We start from the raw sequence: 15,509 nt of genomic DNA, 5'->3' as shown, positions 1-15,509 counted from the left end.
CTTGAATACTCTTAACGTTTCGATGACAAGTGTCAGTCAGTGAGGTAGTATAGTCATACCTAGCAGAGGCTAGAACATGCTCAGAGAAAAGAGAACGTGTTATTGGGTGGGTTACTCAAGTTGTGTTCTTATCAAACCACCAATAGTTTCAACCAAAGTTAGAGAAAATGTTTTACGATTCTCTGTTGGCCTGTATGATACTGTAGATTGAACTGAAACATTTGAATGCTGCATAGAAAAAGAATAGTGCCTTCGTTAATATGCAATAGCCCACATAAGTGACATGACCTGTCTTATGCATCATGTGTCATGTCATGTCAACTTTTTGTGTCAACTTCTCTGCCTCCTTTAATCAGTTTAAAACATTCTAGATCATTTAAAACATGCTGGATACATCTCTTGGGTCTCTCCTCCAGATAAGGCCAATGTGGAGACGCTATAACAATGGTGTCAACCCCCTCCATTCAACAGCTATGGGTGTGGAGGATGATGTTGGTGGTGATGGTATGGCTGCCAGGTGCCCTGGAGAAGTGCATCTTTGACGAGGTGCAGCCCTCAGTCAGAGTAGTTACTACACCCACAGCGTCTCACCCTGGCCAGATTACTCCATCAGTAGCTCTACTTGCTTCATCCCAGAGACTAAACAGGAAGCACAGAAAGCTGGCCCAGCCCACAAACCCTCTGCTACCAATCAGGATCCACACCTGGATTCCAAGGGAGAGCCCCACCCTCTCACAGGTGGAGAGAGAGAGACTGGAGCCAACAGTCAGGGAGGCTGTTGGTATTGTGTCTAGTTTACTGTCAGGTACTGTCAGGAGGTGTGTGTGTGTGTGTGTGTGTGTGTGTGTGTGTGTGTGTGTGTGTGTGTGTGTGTGTGTGTGTGTGTGTGTGTGTGTGTGTGTGTGTGTGTGTGTGTGTGTGTGTGTGTGTGTGTGTGTGTGTGTGTTAGGGCTGCACAATATAGACAAAATATCATATTATATATAGATATTGCAATAGCGATATGACTTGCGATATATGAAACACAGGTAAACACTTGATCTTTCCACTTGAGATGGTTGAAAACGACTGACTATGATAATACCTAATGAAACTAATCTGGGCATGCAGAGACTAAATGTACCAGTCAAGTGCATCTCAAGTGCATTTTTGTTTTATTGAGTGAGTGTCAAAGAAAAGTCAACATTGCAGCCTCTGGCGATATGGCTATTGCACATGTTCATATTGCGATATCAATAGTGAAATTGGGGTGGCAGGTAGCCTAGAGGTTAGAGAGGCTGGCCAGCAATCGGGAGGTTGCTGGTTTGATCCCCACTCCAGGAGGGAGCTGGATGTGAGCTGGTAACTGGAAGGTTACTGGCATCATATCTAAGGCTCCTACCACTGCTGTTGTGCCCTTGAGCAAGGCACTTAACCCCTAACTGCTCCAGGGGCTCTGAATATGGCTGACCCTGTGCCCAGAGCTCTGTGCACACCCCCAAGGGGGAAGGGTGTGCACATGTGTTGTCTTGGAGGGGGGTGTGCAGTGTGTATGTGTTGTCTTGGGGGGGGGGTGCACATACCACATTCCTACAATTGATGAGAATTGATTGCATTAGAATCCAAATAAACAGTCTTCTTCTTCTATATACAATATATTGTGCAGCCCGAAGATGTGGACTTGTTATAGCTATATCTACTGTGCGGCCCTACTGCTTTGTCAGTGTGAATATTACAGTGTATGATTGTATGTTTTTGATAGTGTTCTTTTGTACATCAATGACTGCATGTGTGTAAGTGTGATGTGTGTTGGTGAAATGACCTGTCCCTTCCTACAGTGAACAGAGTGCCTGGTCGTTTGCTGCTCAGCAGGGACATCAACAAGTACTGCAAGTTCATCTGGAGGAATGCCAGTGCAGCCAACTATAACAAGTGTGTTAGCTCAGTCAGAATGTGTTGTGCCTCTCTACTTGTCTGTCCAATGTCCATCCACCTGCATGTCTGTGTTTGTCATTGTCAGTTCCTCTATGGGTATATAAACTTGTCTGATTGATACAGTATGTTTATTTATACAGTATGTACTGCATGCACTGAATGATTTCAATGATTTCGGTTTGATCAGGTGTGGGCGAGCCAATGAAAACTACAGGACCGAGACCTGTCTGGATGTCATTGTGAGCGGCAACACTCTCCCCCACATATCATACAAATGATGTTCTTGAAGATGCAGCATTTCTAAACAACAGCATTTCTTACCCACTGATGACTGACAGATTCCAGCTGACCACCTGAGAGGCTGTGCCGTTTACCTGGGGCCTGATTCGCCAGACCTGACTGTGTTGAGACCTGAGGGGGCGGGACTTCCTGAGACAGACTTCCTGCTTTACCTCCACACACAGAGCACTGACAAGTGCAGAGCAGAGGTGAGGGGTCGTCGGAATCTCAAGAATTTAGCTTACACTCTGTGAACATTAACTTCCGTCATATATAGTATATTTACTGTCAATGTAGCCCCGGGTAGAGGTGGGGCTTTTAGGCACAGATCTAGGATCTGCCTTCAAATCCCATCCTTAACCACTTGGATGAAAAAAAAGTGACTTAGATCATTAACAAGGAGCAAATTATTTTGACAATAAGCAACTGTGTCTCCTTTCCGTCCACCGTCCTGGTGCCACCAGCCCAGTGTGCTGGCCTATGCAGTTCACTGCCAGACAGACTCACAGGGGAGACCCCTGGCTGGGGTGGTGGTCATCTGCAGAGACAGACTGACTGGGGAGGCATACAGTCACCAAGGCACTGTGCAGGTAAGGTGTGTGTGTGTGTGTGTGTGTGTGTGTGTGTGTGTGTGTGTGTGTGTGTGTGTGTGTGTGTGACAGAGAGAGAGAAAGAGGGAGGGAGAGAGAGAGAGCACACATTAGTTGGTGTGTTTGTGTGAACTGTAGATGTATTTGTTATAACTTGGACCCAGAGTATTCCCATGGACATGTGGTGATACTATAAAGATACAATTAAATAGTAATAACTGTTGTCAGCTGTTCTCCTCCTTTTCAGACGGTGGTCCATGAGCTGTTCCATGCACTGGGTTTCTCCAAAGAGCTCTTCAGCACCTGGAGGGACTGTTCCTACTCCTCCCAGCGTCAGTCTGATTTACTCATTAACAACTCTTTCTAACTATAGCTTTCACTTGATTTCAATTCTGTGCTTTCATTAAGGTTATCTCGTGTGTTAATGATGAGTACTGTGTTGTGTTGTGTTGTTGTGTTGTGTTGTGTTGTGTTGTGTTGTGTTGAGTAGCTGGGGTGGGCTGCTCGCCCCGTGGTCAGGTGACTAATACTGATGGTTCGGGTCAGGTGAGGATCTACACCCAGTCTGTCATCAGAGCCCTGCAGAACCACCTGACATCCTCTGACCCTGAGCTGGGAGGCCCCCTGGAGAACCTGGTACTGACCCACCCAGCAATACAGACTCACTAATTAAAGAGCACTATAATACAAGCACCCGCTTCTGAAATACTATATTATGCCATAATCATACCAGAGTCATCACAATATCAATAGGTGTTCTTACTGTACTGTATAATGACATTTAAATACAAACATACTGGTACTAATTGTGTGTTTCTCTCTCTCTGTCTACCCACTTACTCTGTCCCTCATTCTCTCTCTCCCCTTTCCCTCTCCCTTCTCCCCCACCCCTCCTCTTCCAGGCTGTTGGTTCAGGTAGAGTCTCTTCTCACTGGGAGGCCCGCGTGCTGCAGGGCTCCATCATGGCTGCGGCGCTGGGGGACCCAGCTGTGGTGCGGGTTGACCCGGTCACCCTGGCAGCTCTACAGGACACAGGCTGGTATTCTGTCAACCACAGCAGAGCACAGAGCTTGGTGTGGGGAGAGGGTGAGACAGGGGCTACTGTACATAGTCTTAAAGTGCCCACTGACACACTTTGTCATCACAAAGATGGCAGTGAGTGGATAGATGACTAAGGTGTGTTTTGTGTGTGTATCTGCTCAGTGTTATAGTAAGTTAATGTTTATGTCTTATGTGTGACCTCATAGGTGAGGGAGCACTGTTTGGGTCCCTGTCAACCTGCCATGACAACACTTCCTCCTTCTTTTGCACGGGCAGGTAGTGTTGTTTAAATTAATATGAATTTCGCACATTCAAACTGTTATTTTGGTGTCTGAAATACTTTAACACTGAATAAGGTCTTGGAGAATCTTCATCCCCATCTCATTCACACTAAACCTTTCCCCCATATATACAGCTAAACCTTGGCTTGACCACATTCTTGTCTCCCTCTTTCTCTGTCTGTCAGTGGATTAGGGTGTCATTACCTTCACCTCCACAAGGGGGAGTGTCAGACTAACCAATACTTGGAAGGGTGTCGTATTTACAAACCTTTAACAAATGGGGTGAGTCCTCTGCTCTCCTTTATTTGTTTTCAACTCTACCCTGTCCTCTGTTTTCTATGACAATCATTCAAAGTCTATTTCTCTCTCTTCGTGTCTCTCTCCTAATCATTGCTATTTCCCCATATACCCCTCTCACCCATCTGGCTTTCTCTTCTCTTGTCTCTCTTTTCTCTGTATTTGCTTCAGAGTGAGTGCTGGAGAGAGGAGAATGAGAGAGATACTGTGATGGAGGAGTGGAGTGGAGAGATGTACCGTTTAGACAGCCGCTGCTTCTTCTCCAACCTGAGCAAAGAGGTCAGTGTGTTTGTGTGTGTGTGTGTGTGTGTGTGTGTGTGTGCTTGTGAACTAGTGCATGAATATCTAATTGTATTATATTAAAACCCATTTGAATGACTCCTACTCATCCTTTTCTGTTTTATCCATCTCTTTCCCTCTCTCTCAGAACCTGTCCCTGTCTTTTAGTGACTCTGTGGTGGGGCACTGTTACAGACACAGGTGCACTGGGCTGAACAGGTACCAGATCCAGGTGTCTGGTTCTGACTGGATAGAATGTCCAGCAGGTGGCGCCATTGAGGTAATTATGAACACAGTGCATCTCTTTATCAACCCACCGTGGAAATCAGCATTGATTCTAACCTGATATTTCTCTCTCCTTCAGGTAACAGGCTACAGAGGCTTGATTTTCTGTCCTGACAAGAGGTTATGTTATCACCCTGATATTGCTCCACCCACCAACAACCACACAACTGTCTTTCCTGCTCCCTCAACCTCAGGCCCAGTTACCACTGAGTAGTGAGTCCCTCTGAATTTAAACTTTGTTTACTGTCAGTGGCTTTGCATTGTGAATAGCGAGGCCTTTTAGAAGGCTACCCTTTAGCTACCAATCTAACATGCCATCATGTTGTAAACAGAAAGCAAACCATGTCTAACAATGTCTAATTTCTAAAATGTCCTTTATGACTTATACCCTTCAGTGATGCCCCATCACAGACTATGACTCCTGACCCCAGTGTGACCTCTGCCCCTGCCCCTCCCTCTGCAGTACCAGGAGGCAGTGCAGAGCCTGTTGTGGCTGCAGTCCTGGGGGTCACTGCTGTCGTCTGTCTCCTGGCTGCTGTCATGGTCGCCTACAGGATTTACTGCTCCTCTAGAGTCAGGGTACATGTTGCCCCAAAGTCCCCCAGTGTCCTGCAGTTGCACTATGCACAATAGTTTGAGAAATATGCAAAATACTATGAACAATACAGTGACAGACACAGCAAATACACCATTGTGTGATTTATATGTAAAAAGTGAAGATATGATTACTATCTGACAATTGAATTGTAGCTATAATAAATCAAATCATCTGAATATACTTATAGTTCAGTAAACCTGGATGTCAAATGTCAAGCTCATTCTGACATTTGATTATCATAAGCCCTGACAGTGCATGCTGCTATTATATTGTTCTGTTTGTTTGAGTTATTGTTATTGTTCTCAGATTAATAACAATTAATCTGTTATTGTCTTTGGTTATTAAACAGCATCTCTTTGCTCTGGAAAGAAAAATGGAGGTCTTTTCTCTTGTTGCCTCTCATATTGATCCTGGTCCTGGTTGATTGGTTCTGACTCCAGTTGGTCATTCAAAAGGATTGGTTCTGACTCTACTGGGTTATTTTGAAGGACTGGTTCTGACTCCAGTTGGTCATTCTGAAGAATTGGTTCTGACTCTACTGGGTCATTCTTAAGGATTGGTTCTGACTACTGGGTCATTGTAGTTGATTAGTTCTGACTCTACTGGGTCATTCTGAAGGATTGGTTCTGACTCCAGTGGGTCATTCTGAAGGACTGGTTCTAACTACAGTGGATCATTCTGGAGGGCTGGTTCTAACTACAGTGGGTCATTCTGGAGGGCACTGATTTCCAATGTATGCAGAAGCTCAGTCTCCTGTATCATAGCTGGACTCTGGGTGAATAACTCTACATGAGTGATGATGATTGAATTATCTTTCTGATTATCAAGACAAAAGAATCGAAGGAGTGTATCATTTTTGGAGGTCAGATCAGGGTAACTGTGGATTAGCGATTGGTTCTTTACATTGTAGAAATTGACCCAGCCACATATATCATTTTCAACATATATCCCCATCTTTACGTTGAAACACCATGGCTCATTTATGTCCCAATACTGCTCTGCCAAATTAACACCCCAAAGATTGTCCCCATTAGACTGGTCAGTGACTCCTATCATGTATTCACATGAATGGTGAGGGTGCGATTTCTCCAGACATTACAATCGCAAAGGAATTGACAAATGGTGAGGGTGCGACTTCTTCAAGATGTCGGCCAGGCTCATTCAACTGTAAATAGTTCTACACATGAAATCAAGGCTGGTGTCACCACAATCCGTCTACACAGGCAGGCACATGAAGCAGAACTCCATCTGATATCTTTGCAGAGGGAGTTATTGAGCTCTGCCAGATGACTGCAGTAGATTTCACTTTCTTTTTCCACCATTTTACAATAAGTCACATGATATTCAATCCACCCATCCACCATCTGGCAGATGTAAGAAGACCGATACATTTACAAGTGTTATCAGTTGATAAGCCGCACCCTAAAGAAGTATGTGTAACTTTGTGTGCCAATCTCTGTGTGTGACTCTAAGAGTGTCAGGATCATCATCCAGGGCTAAAACACAACAATAATGATGTGATAAACTAATAGCAGAGGGAAAGCTGAGAGGGAAGGTGTGCTTAACTGATGGAGATGGTATAGTATACACAGAGGATGGCCCAACTGAAATTACATATCATCGATTTAATAGCAGGGGCCAACATTTAGTATAAGTGGTTACACTGATCTAAATATGTATATTGCGAATAATAAACACAAACATGAGTTAATGTGTTTCTGGTTCCTCTATTTAGTTTTATTATGCAATATACTTTATTACTTTATTTACTTTATATATAACTTTATTATGCAATATAATTGGGTTTACAGTAGCATACACATTTCAATTAATGTTGCATAGTACAAAACAACAGTAACAAACTTGGATTGCAGTAAGTATGCTGCTTTTCTGTATAATTTGCTGATGAAGTATAGAAGTAATATAATAATTACATTTATATAAGCACATCATCACATAAAACATTAAATAAAGCTTTGCATAAAGTATGAACTTATCATTCATATGAAACTTATTATACAGTATCATAAAAAATGTGGAACTTTTGTGTTTGAGCCAACTTCCTTGTACACAACATGACTGGTGTGAGTGGTATCTGTTCTAGTCTCTGTGCCAGATGGGTATAGAGGTCTGCCTAGGAGCCACACCTGCAGAACAGGCTATGAAATATGAACTGGTCTGCAGGCAAATGGGTGTGAGCTTCAGACACACGAAGCAGAATTCCACCTGACAGCGGGGGCAGAGGATGTTTTTGCATCCTGTCTTGTCATGCTCCACCCTTTGGCCACAGGTGATGCAGGCGCGTATGGAGGGGCAGTCTTTGACCCCCTCCACCTGGGGTAGAGAAGTGGTGGGACAGTTCTTCAGCAGCTCCAGATCTTGATTGATGCAGCCATCGTTGTCACAGCGGTCAGAGCGTGGGGCCGGGCCTTTCCACTGCTTAAGGCATTGCCAGCAGAACTCATAGATCTGGTGTTTGTCTTCTCTGCATATGGTGCACTGAACACTCAGGTTGGAAAGGTCCTCTCTCTCGACACAGGATTTGCACCCAGGGCACTGTTATAAAAGGACATATTGAAAGAAAACAGAACAAGAGTTAACAATGGGGCCCAATGCTGCTGTAGCACTTGTATGGTTTTAGAAAATGTAGTATCTCTAACTAATGATTCTCACTGTGGAGGCAGGGAGATCTACTGTCCCCTCTATGGTCTGAATCTAACTGTTTATCTCACATTGTCACCCTGGAAAAAGTATGAGGTGGCCTACTCATTCATAGCTCCAAAGTAGTTTTACTCCTCAGAAATGAGAACATACTTTTAAAGAGTTCAAAGAAATCTCACTCACTTCTTTGAATTCGCAGTATTCGGTAGCAGCCAGTTGGGCCATAGTCACTTCAAAGTGATGCATCTCCTCTGAGGTGAGAACAGCCAGCCTACGCACCTCCTGGTAAGACCACTCCGCACCACACTTCTGGAAGGTGCCATTCTTGAGCGCAGGGCACATAAACTTGTACTGACCCTTGAATTTGAAAGAATACCCAGAAAATATTGGATCATATTACATTAAAATGTCATTGAAGTATGAATCATATTCAATGAGATACAAATTAAATGTATTAAAGTGTACTTTTATTAGTTTTGCTCTGTGTTTAGGTGGTGAGATTAGTTTTGCAACAGCTGATATTACTGGTACCAAAAGGAGATTATGACCATGTTAATAAATGATGAGAACCTGGTCCAGTAAGCTGCGACACCATCCAGTCAGTGACTGTGGAGTGACGGCGTGACCACAGGACATCTCTGCCTTCAGAGAGTCAACCTCATCATCCAGGGCTAACACCAAACAAGAAGTAGTTTAAAAACAGGCCTTTACTGCTGTGATAGTAGCTGTCTGTTAAAATATGCTTGTGCTAATTACTAATAAACTTAGTACTAATGTACTGCCAGGGCAGCTTTCAAGAGGTGCATTCTATCCTCGATATAACCGCAGCTATTACTTGTATGCAGAGTTTGGAATAATCTAATTGTGTTCATATTCCGTTACTTACGATCTAACTCATCCGGTCTGTTGACAAATTTGAGCGTGGTGTCTCTGGGGTCATAGCTCTTCTCTTCCTGCTGTTGTAGGGTGGTCATCGTGCTTCTCTCTATCTTCACTGTCTCTCAGCTGCTGCCTTTTAACAGGACAGGGATGGGGTGTTCTCTTTCTCTCTCTCTCCCTCCCTCTCTCTCTTTTTAAGCTATCCTTTGAACTTGTTTTCAACATCAATGCCTTTCACTTTCTCTTTCCACCAATTTACAAAGTCACATGATATGCTTAAAGGGCAACCCATCTGTAGTTACTGTACATTGTTGTTGCCAAATTCTTGAAATATGACTACTAGTCCTATTTCATTACAAAGGCTAGAAATGTTGTGAATGGTTTTGTTCTGTTTTGTTGTTAGAGAATATACTTTGATATGTATTTTCGTGGTAGGGAGAGACTGTAGTTTTTTGGTGATTGAGTTGGTCTTCTCCGCCTGATTTTCATTCCACTGAACTTTCCTGACTTTGTCTAACTAAAACAAGACCCTAGAAAAGCCTCTTTTTTTACCTTCAATAGATATCAACTTATTCCCTGTTTGCAGAAATCTATTCTGATATATTATGACTCACCTGACTCAAGGGCAAAAATTGAACAACACATATTACTGAAAACTGAGCTGAGAGAGAAAGTGAAAGCATTTAGCTCCCCTCAGGCCAGCTACACGTAAACACATCCACTGGCACTAAGGTTGACACTGATACAGGCACATCAACTGTGGTATCTCACACACACACTAGCGAAATGGGGAAGATCTATCAGGTCCTAGTGAATGGTCTCAGAGGGGAGAAAATGACAATAGACCTGTGCAACACAGAAGAACAGATGAACAGTATGACAGTGCTGCAGCTGAAACAGAAAATTGCTCACAGATTACCAGGGAACTCAGGTAAGAACCCACAGTATATAAGCTATAACCAACTACACATATACTGACTATCCAATCAGTATGGAGGACAGCAATGGAATGTGATGGTTGTGAAGTGAAAAAGCGAACTGCAACTGTATTGACTTTAATTGTTGAAAATTACATTTTAAATGTGAGCATGTCACAGTGTTATAGTGATGATAGGAATGATAGTTATGATTAGGGAAGATGCACTCCTTTGAGAGGTCTATCCCTAACTGTGACCTCTATGTATAGACAATGACCTAGAGACCCTGAGGCTGATCTTCACAAACAAGCAACTGGAGGACACAAATGTACTCTCCACCTATGGGATCCAGCACCAGTCTGTCATACAGCTTGTGATAAGAGTGCCCGGGGGATGGAGGGACTGATGAAGGACCAGAAGGGAGCCATCTCACCTCCTATCCACTACCACCACTGTAGCTGTATTTCCAATGTAATATCCAATACATAGCCTTTTAATTTCTGATCTCACTGCCAAAATCCTACTCTATGAATTTCTGTGTGTAGAGCAAATGTATGGATATATTCACTGCCAAAGGATACAAAAAGACTGCTGTTGGTTAATGTAGCGCTTAAAGATAAACATCATCATCATCATCAAGAAGAAGAAGAAGACCAACAACAACAACAATCTGTCGTCTCTAATCTGTGAAAATAGTTGTTTCTGACAATCTGTATAAATGGGGTACATAGTACATGGAAGTCTGTAATTCATAAATTAAATTAAATTAAACAATCTTATCTGGTCCAAACTCACAATAAAACATACAATCATCATACAATATAACCTCAAGTGACGCATATATCAGTGTTGGGCGATATGATTTCGAAAGAAAACATTTTAATGAATATAGTAGGCTACATTTTGAGACCACTCATATGACCAAATATGTCAAAGGGACAAAAACAAACAAACCAAAAAAAAAACATACGTTAAACGTTAAATTGATCTAAAATTTCGTTTCGTTTCATTTAAATTGTTATGTAAGTAACCTGCAATTCAAAATCGAAAGTATAGGCTAGCATGGAAGTTAGCCTCTCATGGTTCTTTCTCTGTACAAATAATTCCTAACAGACATGAATTCTACGCCACATCGCATTATTCAACGGAAAATTGAGTAAGCTCAAATGTTATCTGTTTAAATATAGATGTATATATATGTATAACCTAATGATATATTGTTTTCAAAGTTAATTTTTCCATGACGACGCAGTTAAAACAGACTGACCATTGACATTTTATAGCCTATTTTGATCGTCGATGTGAATTGACACATTCTCATATTGGTGTGTCATTCATACTGTGAGTCCTTATGGAATATGATAAGCATAGCTAAACCTGTAATATGAGATACACGTTTTCCTGCCATAGTATTCTTACATTCTGTCATTATTAATGGATTATTTAGACATGGATTTCTATAGACAATCACAATTGCCAAACGAAAAAGTGGACACAGATATTGTGGAGAAGTTCCAAAATAAGCTCGATAGGATATCAGATCGGACTGGGATAGGTATGATTAAATACTTTTCTCTCAATACGATTCGCACCCTATCACTGCTATGAGGTGAATACATTATAATGCTGCCTCAAATGGTTGGCCCTAATCCAATTCTATCCTATACTAGAATACCATGGCTTGCGTAATCAAGGGGCCACCTGCTTTTTGAACAGTGTGCTGCAGGTTCTCTTCATGACCAAGGACTTCAGAGAGGCTGTGGAAAGGTTTGGATATTTTCATGTCTATACAAATTATAAAATGAGTCATACTTCCAAACATTCTACCCTTAGGTGAAGGCTATAAGGCTACACTATTGACAAATATGGCCAATAAACAGAATATAGCCAATAAGTACAAACATATATAGATCTAATATTTCTCCCTACAGCCACTGTGGCCAAAACCAGGAAACTGTTGACCTTGAGCTGAAGGGGCTGTTTGAGACTTTAAAGAAAAGTATAGGTCATACAAAAGGCATCTCACAGAAGCTGGGCATTGGAGATGGTGAGTTGATCTATTTGAACTGAGAAGGAATATGCAGCAAATGCATAACCTACTGGTAATAGACCTTTTATTGTTGTCTTTTGTCACTTAGTATTTGAGCAACGTGATGCTGCAGAGTATTTTGAGAAGATTTTAAGAATGGCCAGTCCAGATATATCTAAGGTACTCCATCACTGATATCAAAACCAGAGAGTAATGAATGAATGAATAAACAATTAATTAATTAATTAATTAATTAATTAATTAATTAATTAATAAGGAATGAATTAATGGAATTATAGACAGGATAAGATTGTTTTATTTTTTCTTTAGATCTTCAATGGACAATTGAAACACAGGACCACTTGTTCTAAACGCCATGAAAATAGTGAAGAAACGGGTCCATTTTGGACTCTGCCACTCTCAATGGAATATACCTTTGACACCTACTATGTGGTAAAGTAAAACATATCTTAAAACTTATGTGGTACCAGAGAGAAATTTGACTGATGTGTTTGTGTTGCATGTATTTGATGTTTGTTTTTTCAGAAGGACGGTTTTGAGTGTTTTTTCAAGCCTTCAACTCTCAGTGGAGACAATATGATGTACTGTGATGAGTGTGGTGACAAAGCAGAGGCAACCATTGTGAGTTTTGGTATTGACCTCTCAATTGTCAGTGATTTACTCAAGTAATCACTGATTATATGCTGATTGTATATATTGTGAAAGCTTCCTAGCCTTTGGATGGATGTTCCTGTGTCTCCCTCTAGTGGTTGTAACAACCAGTGTGTTTTGTGCCAATGGTTTTATGTCACCTAGGAATGTCAGATGGAACAGCACCCAGAGATTCTGACTCTTCTCCTCAAGAGATTTGATTTTGACTACAGCAGCATGAGTTATGTAAAAATCGACTGTTGTGTGAATGTGCCTCACACATTAGAGATAGAGGTACTCAGAAATATTTTCTCTCTTCCCTTTTTCTTATTACCCTGACCTGACCTTTCTTTTCTTTAATTAATTCACTGAGGTCCACATTTTATTAATCATACTACTACTACTACTACTAATAATAATAATAATACAATACACCCAGTCATTACTAAGTCATTACATACTTGTTTCATTGGGCATGCTTTTTGATAGATCGGATTTCTCTGAACAGAATGATAAATATGAAATCTATGCCATGGTAAACCATTCTGGAGGTCTAAAAGGTGGACACTACACTGCTACAATCAAATCCTATGAGGACCAGACCTGGTATGAGTTTGATGACACCAACATCATAAGGGTAAGCAGGATTTTGTATTCTTATTTATTCACACATTTTTAATAAAGTGGAATATATTTTGGTGGAATATATTTGCTAAGGAACCATCACAATTGCCACACAATTGCCATACCTCTACAGTATATGTAATCTAATGCCAATGTCTAGAATGCCTAGTTTATAGTTTCTTAGTCTTGCGTTGCCAGACTTCCAGGTCTCGTTAGCACCTGTCTTTTGGAACAAGGTGAGAAGAAAGACTTGGAGGTTAATAGTTTATTAATACATTACTGCTCTACTCTTACAGACCAATCGACTATTTGCGGAAGGTGACATTTCTGCAAGGTACATGTCACTATTTTTCCACTGTCTTTTGTTTTTTTAAGAATGTTATTATGTTTCCTTCCAGCGTTCATGATTCTGATGACATTGATTGATTACATATTATTCTTCCTCTAGCTCCCGGAGAGCTTATCTGCTTATGTACAAGAAAAGTAAGTTAATTCATATGTACAAAGTTTAGTTGTATGTCTGTCACACAAGCTTTTTACATCTAACTTATCTTGAATCATTCTCTTTCCTCAATTAATCTCCATTCAACATGTCACTTTGCCTCCCTTCTATAGTTCCTGCTCCAGAACCTCCAATGAAACAGGGAACCTGCTGTTCAGTTACAGACCTCCAGCTCTCTACATCCTCACTGGCCAATGGGATGAGAATCAGCAGGCAAGAGAAAAGAGAGGAGGATGGACAGACAGGACAGAAAGGAGAGGATGATGATGATGGCCAGAGAGGACAGAAAGAGGAGGATGATGATGATGAACAGAGAGGACAGGGAAGAGGGAATGATGATAATATTGCAAGTCCAGGGACAGATAATGTTGCTGCTGCTGCTGCTGTTGCTGCTGCTGCTGCTGATGATGATATACAGAAAGTAAGGGAAAGATGGGATGATGATGATGATGATGATGATGATGATGATGATGATTATAAACAGAGAGGACAGGAAGGAGAGAATCATGATGATGGACAGGAAGATTCTGTGGAATATAGAATCATATGTAATGACAATGATTATGATATGGCAGAGAGAGGAGAGGCTGGTGGCATAATACAAAGATCGGAGGAGGAGGAGGCATATAGGGTTCAGAACATGATGACAAGAAGACAGGATGATATGGTAGGAAAGAGTGATGTTGTAAAGGAAAATGAACAAAACGGTGTGCCAGAAAGTACAGATGGTGATGGGGAGGAAACACATGATGTATTGGAAAAGACAGGTGATGAGGATCCTGCTATGAAAAAACAGGTTGATGTCTTGGAAAATAAAAGAGAAGATGGAGTTGCAAAGACCAGGAAAGATAGTGTTGTGATAGAGAGAGAAAAAGACAATGATGAGGGAAGGTTGGGAGACACAAATAAAGAAGAAGATGGTGATATGTCATCAAAGGAAGTCAATGATCTTAGTATAGTATTACGAAAGGATACTTTAGCACACAGAGAAAAGGTTGATGTGCCAAACAGAGGAAAGGATGATGTTTTGGTAAAGACAGAAGAGAAATGTGAGGCAAAGCAAAAAGAAGATGACAATATATCTGGAATAAGAGAAAATGCTGATGTTGCAAAGAGTGAAAAGGACAATGTCACAGACAGAAGAATTGATGACATCAGTGTAAGGAGCAGCAGAAAGGATGCTGTTGTGGAAAAGAGAAGGCAGGAGGAGTATGTTGTGCTGAATAGACAAGCGATTGGCGGTATGGCAAAAATAAGGGTAAATGAAAGAAAGAGTGGCGTCGCAAAGAGAGAAACGACTCATGCTGAAACAGAGTCTGACAAGTCCAGCGAGTCTCCCAGATCCTCTATAATGTATGAGACCAGACAGACAGAGACCCCAGTGACCAAGAGGAAGGAAAGGTGTCATTGCCTTCTCACACCTTTAAAGAAATCAATGAGCGTAGGGGGAGAGAGGGGAGGAAAGGAAAAGAAGGGCAAGAGAAGCAGAGCAAAAGAAAAGGAATTTGGAAAGAAAATGGAGGAGGAAATACAAAAAGAGGAATTGCTTAAGGCAAAAAAGGAGAGGAAGAAAGGAAGAATAGTTTGATTGGCAGGAGAAAAAAGAGGAAAAGCAGCAGAACTCAGATGGAGAGAGAAAAGAAGGGAATAATACAACCTTATTGTTGTATTATGGATCTGGA

General features: G+C 41.5%; 4 protein-coding genes across 8 annotated transcripts; 3 read left to right on the top strand and 1 right to left on the bottom strand.

Annotated features, from left to right (window-relative positions):
• Nucleotides 1–444: 444 nt before the first annotated feature.
• On the top strand, nt 445–7,064 carry cirop (ciliated left-right organizer metallopeptidase; the record flags this gene model as incomplete). Its single annotated transcript, XM_083684107.1, has 15 exons — nt 445–805; nt 1,818–1,911; nt 2,102–2,153; nt 2,253–2,402; nt 2,658–2,783; nt 3,031–3,115; nt 3,274–3,419; nt 3,686–3,869; nt 4,031–4,100; nt 4,291–4,387; nt 4,574–4,695; nt 4,850–4,961; nt 5,046–5,179; nt 5,362–5,545; nt 7,038–7,064. 15 exons carry the CDS (start codon nt 445–447, stop codon nt 7,062–7,064), a joined length of 1,944 nt encoding a protein of 647 aa, XP_083540233.1.
• Nucleotides 7,065–7,284: 220 nt separating this feature from the next.
• Nucleotides 7,285–9,315, bottom strand: LOC310801865 (E3 ubiquitin-protein ligase). The gene is made up of 4 exons (XM_083666033.1): nt 9,112–9,315; nt 8,796–8,896; nt 8,409–8,582; nt 7,285–8,120 (listed from the first exon to the last, which is right to left on the bottom strand). The coding sequence occupies exons 1-4, from the start codon at nt 9,197–9,199 to the stop codon at nt 7,665–7,667; spliced, it is 819 nt and encodes a 272-aa protein (XP_083522159.1). The 5' UTR covers nt 9,200–9,315; the 3' UTR covers nt 7,285–7,664.
• A 501-nt stretch (nt 9,316–9,816) lies between these two features.
• LOC310802480 (uncharacterized protein) lies at nt 9,817–10,796 on the top strand. The gene is made up of 2 exons (XM_083666862.1): nt 9,817–10,035; nt 10,291–10,796. The coding sequence occupies exons 1-2, from the start codon at nt 9,891–9,893 to the stop codon at nt 10,425–10,427; spliced, it is 282 nt and encodes a 93-aa protein (XP_083522988.1). The 5' UTR covers nt 9,817–9,890; the 3' UTR covers nt 10,428–10,796.
• Nucleotides 10,797–10,944: 148 nt separating this feature from the next.
• Nucleotides 10,945–15,421, top strand: LOC310823082 (ubiquitin carboxyl-terminal hydrolase 47). Of its 5 annotated transcripts, none has more exons than XM_083695791.1 (12): nt 10,945–11,177; nt 11,485–11,576; nt 11,692–11,788; nt 11,953–12,068; nt 12,160–12,230; nt 12,381–12,503; nt 12,597–12,692; nt 12,867–12,995; nt 13,210–13,338; nt 13,622–13,659; nt 13,774–13,808; nt 13,941–15,421. In XM_083695791.1, the coding sequence occupies exons 1-12, from the start codon at nt 11,137–11,139 to the stop codon at nt 15,413–15,415; spliced, it is 2,442 nt and encodes an 813-aa protein (XP_083551917.1). In that variant the 5' UTR covers nt 10,945–11,136; the 3' UTR covers nt 15,416–15,421. The 5 variants fall into 5 exon arrangements, with proteins under 5 accessions (XP_083551917.1, XP_083551919.1, XP_083551918.1 ...); XM_083695793.1 differs by having other exon boundaries at nt 11,469–11,576; XM_083695792.1 differs by having other exon boundaries at nt 10,945–11,576.
• Nucleotides 15,422–15,509: the final 88 nt, after the last annotated feature.

This window comes from Argentina silus, assembly GCF_951799395.1.
Source record: "Argentina silus genome assembly, chromosome: 1".
Lineage (NCBI taxonomy): Eukaryota > Metazoa > Chordata > Actinopteri > Argentiniformes > Argentinidae > Argentina > Argentina silus.
The sequence above is the reverse complement of the archived record's forward strand: the minus strand, read 5'-3'. Positions and strand labels throughout refer to the sequence as shown.